This window comes from Vipera berus (genome assembly GCF_964194415.1).
Source record: "Vipera berus genome assembly, chromosome: 1".
Lineage (NCBI taxonomy): Eukaryota > Metazoa > Chordata > Lepidosauria > Squamata > Viperidae > Vipera > Vipera berus.
The window spans coordinates 86,033,784-86,049,588 of record NC_138202.1 but is presented as its reverse complement, the minus strand read 5'-3'; the positions used below and the strand labels follow the sequence as shown (position 1 = coordinate 86,049,588).

Genomic DNA, 15,805 nt, shown 5'->3' with positions numbered 1-15,805 from the left:
CCTCCACCCCCCCATACACACACACACACACACACACAGAGAGAGAGAGAGAGAGAGAGAGAGAGAGAGAGAGAGAGAGATATTCTCTCTTGGTTCACTTTCTTTACACCCTTAAGGCTTTAGTCCCATCTATCTTTCCATAATTTTAATCACACATTCCACCTCCTGTGACAGTTGACTCCTTGTTTTGTAAATTCCACCAGTTATCTTTTTCCCTTTGATGTCAGACAATTAACATTTCCAGGAATGTCAGGTTGGTTTATTTAACTATTCCCATATAAATACTAAAAGCACTTTCTTCAAAAACTTTGTCTTTGAAATTAATACAATCCCCTTTATCTGTTTATTACTTCCTTAGTCAAAGTTTTGATTAAGTTCTTCACTATGGTTTTAAAATATTTTTAAAAGTATTATTTTCCTCTGTATTTCACTTTCTGTGATTCAGAAAGGATGATTCACTGAGAAGTTTTCTTTGTCCCGCTGTTTTCAAAGACTTCTTTTCAACTGTTGTCAACCTTCCAAGTAGACCAGGCAAGAAACACAAGAAGAGCTAATTCTACTCTATTATAAGACTACATTAACAGAACCTTGCAAGTCTAAAAGTAGAAATCTTCCCCCATCTCTTTTTAATCACCTAATACAGGGACTCCCAACCCCTGGTCCGTGGACCGGCACCGGGCTGTGGCATGCCAGAAACCGGGCCACACAAACAAGTGAAGCCCCTGTTAAATAGCGGGTTCTTTGGCGCAGGAATGAAAATGAGATAGCTGAGTACATGGAAACTCCTATTTTATTTTGTGCAGAATTTGTACTGAGCAAATGGCTGCAACTAGCCGCAATATATAGTCTAGCCCCTAGGCGGCAGCCAATAGGTTTGAAGCAACCATTGCCGCCTAGGGATAGCCAATTGTAGCGCTGGCGACTTTTGTAGTCTGGGTTGCTGGAGAGCCGTTAGCTGCTCCAGCAACCCACATGGTATTACTATGAGCCCAGTACATAACAGCCCCATTTATGGAATGCAGGCAGCATGTGAAACCACGCCTCCTCTGGTCCATGGAAAAGCCTTTCTCCACAGAACCGGTCCCTGGTGCCCAAAATGTTGGGGTCCTCTGACCCAATAAGGATGTATCCTTTCTAAGATTCTTTCTCAATGCTTTACTAGTTTGCAGTTTCTTCTTCCTTTTATCTGATTGTTTCCTAGGAATCACCTTCCCCACTTCCCTTTGAAGGTTATTCTCACATTCCATTACATATGTAAATATGATAATATCTCAAGGGGATTAAGAAAGTTAGGATTGGTCATACATAATGTCTTTTAAATGACTGCATTGCTAGTGCAAACCAGCTGTTTCTCCTGTGACACACACACAGTCACTCTACTTCCATCTCACTGTCTCCTCCTGACAAGCAGCTGTCCCAGAAACTATGATTTCTATCCAGAAAGACATTTGTCATCAAGAAATCACTATGGACCAGTGTTCCCTTTATTGCTCCATCTCTGTTACTTGGAGATGTCAAGTACAGGTCACTCAGAATCATTGATTTCCTAACAGCATGCAAATTTGTTTAACTGCCTTAAACACTGGAAATATATTTACTAGCTACATTCCTAAACTGCCAATTCCAGTCAACTTACAGCAGTTAGAAAAAGCATAAAATGCATGGAAGCAGCAATAAACAGTCCCACAAGTAACAGAGAAACCTTCCAGAATAAAAGAGAGTTCTGGAGACCATAGAACATAGTGAAACACAGAATAGAATTGAAGAAATAATGTCGGTAGAATGGGAACAAAATTATTGCCAGGATTTCAAAGATGTCAGGTAATAAGACTGTCCCGATGGCGATTCATATCCCATACATTTCAATAAACAATCGAAGATAAAGTTTTCCCTGTCCAGTCATGTCTGATTCCCGGGGCACGGTGCCAAGGGATCCAGCAAATTATTTGATTACTTTTATTCTCAATTCCACTCATTCTGCTAAAAAGTCCTTGTTTAACCCTCTTTGCCCACTTTTAAAACAGTTTCAGTTTCCATCAAAATCAACTTGCCTTTTCCCTTCTCTTTTAATCTTAATGATTCCTGGCACTCTGAATCCATTCTTTCAGCCTTTTATTTCTATTCTCATTATAAAATACCTTCCTTTCACACTGTCATATATTTCTCTTATCTATAGTCTCTTTTACTTCATTTCACCAAGCATTGTTTTTATATGTCCTATTTGCATATCTCCCCATATTTATTTTGGTAATATAATTCACTCTGTGTCAGGCAACTTTCACATCCCCTTTTTTTTGCTCTCTATTCATTCTTTTAGGAAATTCACCTTTCTTCTCATACATTTCCATAACATTTTCTCTTTCCATTCTAATGTTTCCCTCCTTTTTCTCCCAGGTCCATTTGATATTGTCAAGATCTACTCTGGCACCATCAAAAGATGATCAGTCCCACATTCAGTAAGTCTTGTCAATTCCCTTAATGTTTCATCATATACAATCAATCATGTTTCTTTTTTTTTCGCCATGCTTTCACAGATAGACATGGGCTTAATCTATCTATCAATATAAGCAAATATTCATCATACAAACCTGTCTCTAAAATTAAAATTTGGTGGAAAATGCAAAAGATATTTAAGAAAAGGATAAAGTTTTGTCCGCAATTGTTTTTACTGGGCATTATTACTGATACTACTGTTGTGGACACTAAGCTGATGTTGAACTTAATTACGGCAGCGAGACTTTTAGTAGCGCAATATTGGAAGAAGGAAGAACTGCCGACTATAGAAGAATGGACTTTAAAAGTTTCCAACCTGGCGAAAATGGCAAACATCTCAGCGTATTTGAAAGACCACTCGCAACAGAGATATATTGTGGAGTGGAGAAGATGGATTGATTATATCCAGAATAAATATGGGACTAAAAAGTTTCATTTAGCATTTGAATAAGTATTGATGTGATATTTAAATTGCTTGTAGTTAGTTTATAAGAGTTAAAGTGCGATAGATTTAGTATTTTATTGTTGTTTGCATAAGGTAGACTATGATTGTTTGTATATTTATACCCTGTATTGAGCTCTGGGAAGTTGGGGAAGGCGGAGGGGGAGGGGAGGGAGGGGTTGGGGAGGGTTGGGGAGAGGGGAGGGGGTTGGGAGGGGTTTTGTCTTTTTAAAAAATGTATTGTAAAACTTTTCAATAAAAAAACATTCTTGGATTTTCATATGATGAAGTCTTTTTTTTCTTTACTCTTGTATCATTGCCATCTATTAATTTATGTTACCTAAGAAAGTAATTTTTCCATCTGGATCACGTTGACTCAGGGTGTTCAGTTTTTCTCCAAAATCTCATCCCATCCCATTATTGTATTACCATTCACTGGAAGGTAACATGCAGCTATCACCAGCCTATGGATTCCTACTTCTATTTTCCTACTTTCCTATTTACTTCTGGTAAGGTAGGGAAACATCAACTGGGTCCCTTGCTCTGTTTTTATTCATGCCAGTTTCCAGCCTTCAATGTTAATGGTTTAAGAATAAAATAAAAAAAATTGCATTTTTTGGTTAGTATTTATTATTTATAGCATATATGCACTGCTACAAACCTGGCATATATTTACAGAATGTAACAAAATGGGACAAACCAAAATTCTACTAAACCAGAATTTCATGTATTTTAGCCTTCTATCTATCACAAAATTACTGTAAGTATAAGAAATACATCCTCTAAACGACTTTGATCTTTACAAAGAGTAGTATAGACATGTATGAAAATTAGTGTGCAGTACTTTTTTTTCTTTTGACAACCCTGCAATCCCTTGCATCAGGGTGGAGTCAAGACGAGTAAATGGAGCTGAGCATTTAGTGGCAGGATGCCCTTCCTGACCCCTACACAGAGTTCATAGCAGACAGTATTGCACCCAGAGAAATAAATATCTGCAGCTACTAATGCTCAAACTCACAGCCTCCTAACTGTGAGGCGAGAGCTCCACTTCTAGGTCACCGCATTGCTCTATACAGTATTTTGATTTCACATTAATACTTTTTACACAATACACTAAATGTAAAGGATATTCATTTGCAATTTAAATTGATATACACCAAAGAAGATTATTTTGTTTAGTTATTCTTACCTGAAATGGTGACTGATTATTATAGTTCTTTAATTCCTTATTTGCGCCCCGTAACAACAATACTCTTGCACAGCTGTCCTGTAAATAAGTAGATTGTTTCAATCTTTGTTTCTATATGAATAATAGTAAGCAGACCATCTGAAGGCATAGGCTTTTAAAAATTGTTAATAATAATCTTAATTCCTCCTAGGTAGGAACTAGGTTTTCAGAAAAAGGCATTTTATTACTGTGTTTATCAGTTAAGAGCTAACTGAGGCTGAACTGATGTTTGTCATTGTGAGAACTGTTTCCCCTAAGCCCAATCCAAAATACACATCCAAATAATGAGAAAAGTAATCCATACATACACATACATACTCCTAAACCAACATGGATCAAAGTTGGTCCATTTTGGACCATGGGAAATACCCAATTCTTTCGTCTCAGGCTAAGCTGGAGATTGGTAGTGTTACCATCCTTTTCTGGGCTTCTTTTGCAACTCTTTCTCTATGTGGAGAGGAATGATGTGGGCCAAGCTATTCATTCTGGAAGTATTTTAAGTTTGAAACAGCTGAACAAGAATTGTTGTGATTCAGGGTCAGCCTGTGGGTTCGGCAGTTGGGTCGGACGACTCAGAGGAGGAGGAGGGGGTGTTGAAGAGCTTGCTGAGGGGATTGGACAGCTTGATGAGAGCCCCCAGCCAGGCCCCTCTCATCTGGTCACGACGCAGACCCAGATGTGTGAGCCTGACAGCGTGGATGAAGATGACCCACAGCTGGCCCTGTTCAAGGACGCCCGACGCAGGAGGCAGTCAATCAGGAGTAAACAGAGGAAGGCAATGGGGCACCTCAGAAGGAGGCAGAGAGAGGCCACGCCCTGAACTGTATTTAAGGGGAATGTGTGGGAGGGCTGGTTTGCTGAAGGCAACCGCTTGGATAGTTCCTGTTTCTTAGCTCCTGTTCATGGTTGGTGTCTTGTCTTGCTCTGTTTTATGTGAATAAATTTGGCAGGCTTTATTCCAGCCTCTTGCCGTTTGTAAAGGGGTTGTCCCTGCTTTTCCTGCAGGGCCGGTAGCAGGCTGGTACAGAACAAGAATATAGTACAGAGTCAGCCTCCTTGCTTATTCACAGAAATGTTGTTTTTCAAAGCCCATCAATTTCAGCCAGTATAGCCAATGAGAGAGGTTTTAGGCTAAAACATCTGGAGAATACTAGCCCGATGGAGGGTTTGTTGATGGTATTTATATAATAGCTTGTTTCAGATTTTCAAAGTGTTCCTTTGACCGCCTTAAGGAATTATTGCAAAACATAAAATCAAACATTGTTCTAGTCCTGCCTGGAGCAAAAGCCATCCAGGTGACTTGGGCCAGTAACTCTCTCTCAAAACTTGGAAGGAGGCAAAGGAAAATCACTTTGAAAATCTTGCCCAATAAAGCTACACAGTTTAAACTAGATAAACTATCCACATCAACCAAGTTCTCCGCTACCACAGTAATGACCCAACCTCCCACAAGAGAAACTCCATAAGAACACTATTCGGACAAGCAGTGCGGCAACCCTGAACAGCAGAAAAAGAAAACAGATCATTTATATAACATCTTCCAACAAAATGGATATCCACCCAACTTCATCAAAAAGTGTCTGATCACTCATTCCCTATATAGGATAACCAGCACAAGTTATAAAAAGGGTAACACCGCCATATATCAAAACTATCTCAGAAACCACCAAAGACTATTACAACCATATGGCATCAACTAAAACAAACTACATCCTTCCAAAACATTATAGTTAAACCAAAAGACCCAGAAGAAAAAACAGGAATCATCTACAACATACATGTGGGACAAGCAGGCAAAAGACTAGCAGAATACTTCCATTAATACCAATTAGCAGTTAGAAGAACATGATAAAAACTCTTTGATTTCACACTTAATCAAAATTTCAACTGGGAAACTGACCTTCCTAGACCAATCCAAGTCTAAAAACTCTAGAGAATTCCTGGGAACCTGGCACTCTGGCAAATCAGCCAATAGTAGGCACAAAAGAGACAATCAACAGGCCAAAAAGAGAACAAACGACCAAAATACTTCCCCACCAGCATAGATTAACACCAAGATTAAAATCAAACTAACAATCAGACAAACAATCAAGAAGTAAACAATATCCCAATCAAAGAACTGCCAAACACACTAATAGCTAAACAAGCTAGCAGCCCAAGACTAACCTCATCAACACTGACAAGGCAATCCATTAGGAACTCAAAGAAATCATGGAATGGACCAACTTGCTGCAGCCAACTTGCCATGGTCAACTGGCCACAGCCAACTCACAGCGGTTTACTCACCACAACCCACTCATCATGGGACAACTTGCTGCAGGACAATTCAATATAATTATTTAAATTTTTGTGATTCACATTTCATTTTGTTCCTCCTTTTGCATCCTTTCTTTAATGATTCTATTCCACCATTACTTTGATATTAGTGTAACTCGTTCCATCCCGTGGTGAGTTGGTCGTGCCCAGTTGTCCCATGGTGAGTTGGCCATGGCGAGTTGTCCTAGACTCATATTTAAGGATGGATAATGTAGTAAAAATTAAATGAAATATAATTTATCTTCCAACTTCTATCCTCAAACATAGGGCTGAAGCAGAAAATGCTTTGTAGATTATGCTACTTTTTTTACCCATGATATGTGCCCTTTTGCATTTTTTTCTAATCAGACTGATAAATTTATCTCCAACTACCGTACTAATCCTTTTTAAAATGAAGAGGCATTTTATTATAGCAAGGAAAAGGAAATATTTGCTTTTACGAGGTTTTCACAATTAAGCAGTAATTAAGCAGCAGATGTTTTAACGGATGTTACAATGGGCCTTATCACTTGTGTATTTCTAACACAGAGAAGCCTTAGAAACCCAACATTGTAATGTTAAAGTTTTGGGGACTGATCAAATAGTAAAACCTTGTTTGTCATAAATGTAAAACCTATTGTTTTACAAACTGATAAAGATAATTTGTGTAATGCTGGGAGATATCATTTATGCATAACATCAAAAACAACCAGAGATATATAACATAAAAATATGTTCTCAAATTCAGTCTGTATACAAATATGGTTATATATAAACTAATTATAAATTGCTTTCATTTAGTGGGTGAAATGACCAGAGTGAATAATTAACTTCTGCTTCCTCCTGTAAAATCTCCAGCTGTCTGTATGAAAAATATATAGCCAACTTATACCATTAAACTTCTCAGTTATTATTTCATTATTTTCTCCTATCATTTTTAGCACCCAAATCATAGCTTCATCTCTTCATTACTCCCATTATGACATTTCAAGAAGATACAGAACTGTTAACTAGCCATAAAATCATTAACTGCTGCTTTAACTTGATCTAGTTAAATGCAGGAATATCCAAGTACCTGGCACTATTCCAAACAGTAAAATATATTGAAGACACCCCAAATAAATGCATTATGGCATACATTTTAAAGTTTTTGATAGCTGACTCCCTAAGGTAATTCACCTTTTAAAACTTTGTATCAATCTACTACTACTACTACTACTACTAGTAGTAGTAGTAGTACTTTGGAACTGACATCCAAGCATGACTACATTAACTGGCCTGCTCAAACATAATTCAAAGCCAGATTTTTTCAAAATTGTAATTTATACTTACCACATATCAACCTAAGGAAAATCAAGCAAAGGAATCAACATTACATGTTAATCATGTTGTTGCCAGCTGTTACAAGTGTTCAAAAATCCTGCCTAAAATTCCCCCAAAATAGCTGTGTATAAAAATCAGCATTCCAGACATGTAATATTCTGGAAAATATGTGAACCCTCTATTTATTTTCTGATCATACTGATGTACTGTAAGAGATAATATAATACTTTTCTATTGGTAAATTTTCTAAATTTTCTATTGGTAAATTTTACATTAACAGGAGTAACTACAGATAGTCCTTGACTTACAAAGGTTCATTCGGTAACATTACAACAGCACTGAAAAAAGTGATTTATGACTATTTTTCACACAACCGTTCCAGCATCAAAATTCAACTGACTCTTATTTATGACGCTTGCAGTATCCCGCGGTCCTGCGATCACCTTTTGTGATCTACTGACAAGCAAAGTCAATGAGGAAGACAGATTCACTTAACAATCCTGTTATTAACTTAACAAGTTAAGCCTTGGTGGAGCAGTGGGCTAATGCCTCCTTAAGTAACACCAGCTGCCTGCAATTAGTGCAGGTTCACATCCCACCAGGCTCAAGGTTGACTCAGCCTTCCATCCTTCCGAGGTAGGTAAAATGAGGACCCAGATTGTTGGGGGCAATAAGCTGACTTTGTAATAATGCCTCTGGGGGGGGGGGCAAAAGCCCTAATAAGCAGGCATATACATAGAATGAAGGCTATTGCTAAGCACATTGATTTGTGCTTTAAATTGTAAGCCGCCCTGAGTCTTCGGAGAAGGGCGGGATATAAATGGGATTTTAAAAAAAAACTGTGGCAACAAAGATCGTAAAATGGAGAAAAACTCATTTAACCCATCTTACTTAGCAAAAGAAATTGTCGCCTAGATTGTGATCGTAAGTTCAGGACTATCTGTAATTGCTTCACTGAAGAAAAATAAGCATGTATGGAAACAATAACTTAGATATTCATTCCCACATGAATGAAAACCACAGTACCCATCCATAACAGAATTTTTAATTTTTTGTGTGTGTTTATATGTATATAGATCATGTGTATGTGTATGTGTATGTATATACTTACCACATATATACACATTCATACATACATACATACACACACACACACACACACAATCTGATTGCCGAGACTAAAAACTTTATTAGAAACTAAGCTTTCATCAGCAGCTGCTGATGTTGTCAAAGTATAAGCCAGGATCTGGGAATGCTCGGACCGGACTTACAAACTCCAGGAGAGGACATCGAATTAATACTACCAACGATGCTGGCACAGAGGAGAGATTGCGAGCTGGAACAATGGCACTGCATGTGGGAGATATACCTAGGCATGACAGCGCAGAGAATAGTCAGGCGGCGGCGTTAAATAACCGCACACCACAAGACGAACATTCTCTGTGAGCAGGGCAGGCGGGGAGAGGCAGAGCAGTAAAATTCAAATGGATGTCGGTTAGCACAATAGAAACAGGATTGATGCAGCCAATTGTGGGTGGGCGGGGGATGGACAGACCTATGACATGTTCTTTGTCCAAATTGTTAGCTTCCCAAAGACTATCAAGACAAGCGTTCCCAGATCCTGGCTTATACTTTGACAACATCAGCAGCCGCTGACAAAAGCTTAGTTTCTAATAAAGTTTTTAGTCTCGGAGATCAGAGTTTTTAGCAGTTTTCTATCATGATATGTATGTATGTATGTATGTATGTATGTATGTATGTATGTATGTATAAAAGAGTATTTATCAATAGCAGAGCTATAATAACTAACCTGATTGTAAAGTGCACAGATATGCAATGCTGTGTTTCCAGATGCATTCTGAGTTCCCATATCTGCTCCATAAAACAGAAAATGTTCTAAATGCTGGACATGCCCGTATCGACAAGCCTATAAAATAAAGTGTTCTTATTTTAATTTTAAAAAATAAGTCAATTGTAATATAAAATGCCATTTATATCCCTGAAATTTTAAAGCTTTGAGTATTATACAGTATACACAAGTTATAATGGTGAATACTAACACAAGCAACCAAATGACCAGCTTGTTTGTTTTTTAATGGTCAAAGTCTCACAACCGTTCCATGTTTTGTGTGCAGACTTGTGAGATTCAGCCATTTAATATTTTTTTTAAGATTTTAAATAATTTTAAAACTTTTTTAGATGTTAAAATGTTGGTTTTTGGTGCCTGAAAATTTACATAAAATTATAATTCTGTAACATACCAGCTGACAAGGTTGCTATATCTGCTTGGGACAGATGAAATGGGTATTATTACCAACCATATAATAATAATAATAAAGTTGGAAGGGACCTTAGAGGTCATCTAGTCCAACCCCCTGCTCAGGCAGGAAACCCTATACCATTTCGGACAAATGGCTGTCCAGTCTCTTCTTAAAAACTTCCAGTGTTGGAGCATTCACAGCTTCTGGAGGCAGGTTGTTACACTGGTTAATTGTTCTAACTGTCAGGAAGTTTCTCCTTAGTTCTAGGTTGCTTCTCTCCTTGATTAGTTTCCATCCGTTGCTTCTTGTCCTGCCTTTGGGCGCTTTGGAGAATAGCTTGAGTCCCTCCTCTTTGTAGCAGCCCCTGAGATATTGGAACACTACTATCATGTCCCCCCTCGTCCTTCTCTTCATTAAACTACACATATTTATTTATTTATTTAATTAATTAAATTTCTATACCGCCCTATTCCCGAAGGACTCAAATACCCAATTCCAGCAACCGTTCCCTATATGTTTTAGTCTCCAGTCCCCTAATCAAATTTGTTGCTCTTCTCTGTACTCTTTCCAGAGTCTCAACATCTTTTTTACATCGTGGTGACCAAAACCGGATGCCGTATTCCAAGTGTGGCCTTACCAAGGCATTGTAAAGTGGCATTAATACTTCACGTGATCTTGATTCTATTCCTCTGTTAACGCAGCCTAGCACTGTGTTGGCTTTTTTGGAAGCTGCAGCACACTGCTGGCTCATATTTAAATGATTGTCCACTAGGACTCCGAGATCCCTCTCACAGTTACAACTATTCAGCAAGGTACCCCCTATACTATACCTGTACATTTGGTTTTTCTTGCCTAAATGTAGAATCTTACTTTTTTCACCATTGAATTTCATTTTGTTAGATAGTGCCCAGTGTTCAAGTCTGTCCAGATCCTCCTGTACCTTAAGCCTCTAGGTGTTCACTGATTCATTGCTTGATTATCTTTTCCAGCATCTTCCCAGGTATTGAGGTCAGGCTGATAGGTCTGTAATTTCCTGGATCCATTTTCTTTTCCTTTTTTGAAGATGGGAACTACATCAGCTCTTTTCCAATCCTCTAGTAGTTCCCCAGTGGTTCTGAGATCACATCTGCCAGTTCCTTGAGAACCTTGGGGTATAATCCATCTGGTCCTGGTGATTTGAACTCGTCTAGACTGGACAGGTGCTCACTTATCATTTTCTTGCCTATCTTAACTTGTCTTTCTATTCTGTTTTTTATGGCACTATTTTTGATAGGTTGGTCTGTTTTTTCCCTTTGTGTAAACATAGATGCAAAAAATGAGTTAAATAGTTCTGCTTTCTCCCTGTTGCTTGTCACCTTCTTGCCACTTTCACCCACTAATGGACCAATCATTTCCTTAACTTTTTTCTTGTTTTTTACATGTTGAAAGAAGCTTTTTTTGTTATTGTTGACTTTGGTCGCAAGCCTTAGTTCATTTTGAGCCTTAGCTTTCCTCACTTCATCTTTGCAGGCTCAGGCTATTTGCTGATTTCTGACTTAGTTATGTGCCCCTCTTTCCACCTTCTGTACTTGTCCTTTTTATCTTTCAATTTGTCAGAGAGTTCTTTATGCAGCCACGCTGGTTTCTTTTGAGAGCTGTTATTTTTCCTCTTCGTTGGTAATTAATTAATATAATATAATTAATAAAGTGACCGTCTGCAACTGTGAGTGATCTAGTGGGCACATTTTCAAAAGTAGTAAAACACTGGATGTTGACATAATTAAGCAATAACTGAACTGGAGATTTATACTCTATCTCTAACCCCTAAACATTTTACAAAAGAGAGAGAAAAAGATATAAAGACCCTCACTCTACACACCCACACCTGAAGCCCTTATAAACAGAAGAACACTGACACTGTCATGTGATTGACATTTGCAACCTTCGAAGCTGACAAGAAAAGTTAATGGGAAGTCAGATTCACTTAATAGGTGCAGTGATTCACTTACCAACTGTGGCAAAAACATTGTAAAATTGGAAGTGATCCACTTGTTTAGCAACCAAAATCTGTTCTCAATTGTGGTTCCAGGTTTAGCATTACATGTATAGCTAAAAAAGTACTAGCATTGAAATTTTTATGATTCTTCTTAATGCAAACTAGGAAATACCGAATGCACAGAATTGTTTTATTAGAAAATTATAACTAAATATATGACAGTCAACAAAGACTTACTGAAAATGAAAGCAAAATGTTTTATACAAGAAAGACAAGAAATGAGTGAGATACATAAAGGTGTCTATGAAGTGTAGCACTGCCCTAAAGGGCAAATTACATGTAAATTTGTGATATTTTAATTCAAGATATAAATCTAAAAGAATGTTATCTAGATCTCTTTTGGAAATCTGCTCTTCTTCTTCATATCTAAAGATATTTATCCTGATTTTTCAGTTGGGGAGAAGGTTTATTAATGCCAAAATTTTAATTACTTAGTAACCCTAATCCTAAATGTGCTAACTAAACCATATGAGCACACCTATGGCTTAGCTCCTCAGAAATTTTCAGAATTACTGATGTTGTATGCTAAATGAGAAAGTTCAGCTTTGCCTAATGAAGTTAATTCTATTGATCAGCTCAAGAGGGCGCTCTAAGCACTGAGACGAAATGTAGGATGATTGTTCTAAAAGAAATATCTGCACAAAGCAGATTCATTTCTATTAGTGAAAAAGCCTCTTTTCAGCAACTGGAATTATGGGACCTAGCTGTCACTCTGTGGCAACTTTCATTCAAGGAGAAGTAAACATGTACCTACATCTATTATTATCTTTTCATTATCCTTTTACCAATACAATAAATAACATTTTCATTCTGTTAACAAAATCAACATCTATTATCAAGAATAGCAGTTTAGAGAAACATCAGACACAACTAAAGAAGTTACTAAAACAAAATAAATAAATCATACCCTGATAATAAAATTGAACTGAGCAAAGGACACATAAAGGACCAACATTGTAATCATGAATATTTTCACTGAGACAGCTAAAAGTCGTCAGAAAGCTCACACTTTCATGGATATGAATACACAGGTAAATAATTACTGTGCAAGAGTGAACAAGCACTAGAGCAGTATATTAGGATACAAGTTAATATCCAGTATATCATCTGTATTGTACTGCATTGCATTCTACCACATTATATTGCACTGTACTGTATTATATTATATTCCACCTTTATTATTTTTATCCAGAAATCATGGTGGTGATCCCTCCTTCTATTTTGCCTACAACAGCAACCCTGTGAGGTAAGTTGTGCTGAGAAAGAGAGGTCCAAGGTCACCCAGAGGGCTTTCATGGAAAAGCTAGAACTCATAGTCTCTCTCTATATATATTCTATGCAACAATACAAATATGTTTCAAATTGTTGTATGATTTTAGTAAACAACAGTTTTGTTTAAAGCAATTTTTACTGAAGCAAATTTTTTAAGTACAATGGAATTTGGAAGATTCTGTGCAACTGATTTCAGAACCTCTGTTTCATATCTTCTCATTACATAAATTATACAATTAACAAATATTTGAGCAAAAGATAAAAGTGTCTCAGCAAAATTAATAATTATCTTAGGGTATCTTTTCTACCTGGTGGATTTCCTGCCATCCATTTTCATCTCTACAACCAACCGTAGCATGTTCATGTAGTAGCAGTTCACAACAAGAAGGATCCTCTCCTACTACAGCAGTGTGATACAGTGGTGTCAACCCACAGCTATCTTTGTAGTTTGGAGATGCTCCAAGATCTAAGAGAGTCTGTAAAGTAATTTTAAGTTTTAACAAAATTCTGAAGGTGAATTGGTTGTTATTTTTATATTTTATCCTTTTCAGTATAGTAGTAAACTGATCATGCAGTCCAATGAATTCTTATTTGAGAACAGCCCTTAGAGAATATAGTGAACCATATAACTACATTGTTTGTTTTCTTTTGGTTAAGCAATTATTTGTTGACTAAACAGAATGACAGTTTTATAAATAATACCAATCCAAAAATTATGGTTTGCAAACCATAATTTTCTGGATTCACACATTACACTAGGAAAAGGTAAACAAAGCACATTATATGTTTATGTGCTCTGCAAAGCAAGTATGTTTCTGATTGTTAAATACACAAAGGTATGAGTAGTATAGCATGACTATTTATTTGGAAATACATTGTATTAAGCCTGGATAACTTTTGCTAGCTTGTCTTTAGGATAGTAAGTCCCAGTAATGTCTGCAGAATCTTGAAAGCCAACACCATATCTTTCAGAAAGTCAAGAGACATCATGAAGGACATAGAAAAGGGACAGACTTGAATCATGCCATCAGAACACTGCTTTTATTGGTCCAATTTTCTTTCATTCTCCTCCCCCCATGTGGGGATGCTGCTGGGAAGTACATTTTACTTAGAAAGTCTGATTTCCAAATTTACAATACAGACACAGAAAGGGGATAATTCATGCATTTCTTTTCTCACCTTTTGCATGTTTTTCTCACTACAGTGAAATTTATAGGGTTAATATTGCAATTTCTAATAATTCAGGAGACTGAATTTAGAATCTGTGCTTGTATTACAAGCATAATCTGTATGCTTTCAAATTTACAAAGCAAAATTAGTGATTAGTAAAGGAAAAGCAGAAGAAACATATTTGATTGAAACCACTTTAATAACCTTTGAACTATTCCATTTTCCTAAAGACAAATATTACACTGTATGACAATTAACAAAGTAAAGTTTCCACATCCTTTTCCTTTTTACCAAATGAATTCTTCTCTGAAAATAAGTCTTGAAAGCCAAAAGCCAACGATAGAAACCTTTGAGCAAATCTAGATTTAAAAACCCATTAAGCGCACTAGAAATTAGTGCAGAACTTTTGACTTATATTTCTTTTATTAAACAATATGCCTTGTTTACCTTTAGGGTCAGTTGATTCTTGGCTCTAGCTGCTTTATGTAATGCTGTCATTCCATCTTTGGCTCTAAAATCTAAGTGAGCGCCTCCATTTTTCAGTGCTTTGATTACTTCTGCAGTATTGCTAAGTTGAGCTGCCAGAGTTAGTGGGGTTTCTAGAGTAGACAAGAATGAAAACAAACTGTCTAGAAATCGACTAATAGGGTTTTATTAAGCATTTTCAAGAGCTTATGCATTTAATATTTTTCATTTTTAATTAAATAAATTTCTTACTAACAGCTTGGTTTACTTCATACCTCCACTTTCTAAGTCATGAAAGTTAGGATCAAGTCCTCGGTCTAGCATCTTTATTAGTTTTTCAACTGAACGGTGATGAATAAGGTCCATACATTTTCGAAAATTAGCCTGAAAATATTAATTTGAAAAATATTTATTGTAGGATAAGCATTTCACTTAGAGGAAAAAATGATAGATTTTCAGATACATAAATATTCACAAAACTGTCCATATTCAACATATCTTCTCACCTACTACTTATTTACCTCTGAAATATGAGTTCAGGGACAAATCGTAAAGGAGTAGATTTCATACATAAAATTTATGCACGCTTGAATATATGTATTATTGAGATGTTGAAAATGCATAGACATAAAATGCTTTCCGGATTTCATTTTACAATAGTGATTAGGTTGTAAATTTGAGGTAGGGTCTTACAGGACATTCTGGAAAGTTGAGAATTACTTAACATGCATGAGTTAATTAATGCTGAGCAAATTATAAGGGATAAAGTGATTAATTATTATCAGTCATGATGGCTACATGCTATTTGCAGAATTAGAAGC

At 36.7% G+C, this 15,805-nt stretch overlaps 1 protein-coding gene across 3 annotated transcripts in view; it reads right to left on the bottom strand.

The window, feature by feature from the left end:
• The window catches only part of SHANK2 (SH3 and multiple ankyrin repeat domains 2), a 407,794-nt gene that overhangs the window by 342,109 nt on the left and 49,880 nt on the right, over positions 1-15,805 (bottom strand). For all 3 annotated transcript variants that reach the window (XM_081341780.1, XM_081341781.1, XM_081341782.1), the window contains exons 5-9: positions 15,260-15,368; positions 14,967-15,118; positions 13,658-13,825; positions 9,592-9,708; positions 4,125-4,202 (exon numbers count right to left, since the gene is read on the bottom strand). In XM_081341780.1, the coding sequence (XP_081197906.1) occupies positions 4,125-4,202; positions 9,592-9,708; positions 13,658-13,825; positions 14,967-15,118; positions 15,260-15,368 (624 nt within the window). The remainder of the gene's footprint in view (positions 1-4,124; positions 4,203-9,591; positions 9,709-13,657; positions 13,826-14,966; positions 15,119-15,259; positions 15,369-15,805) is intronic.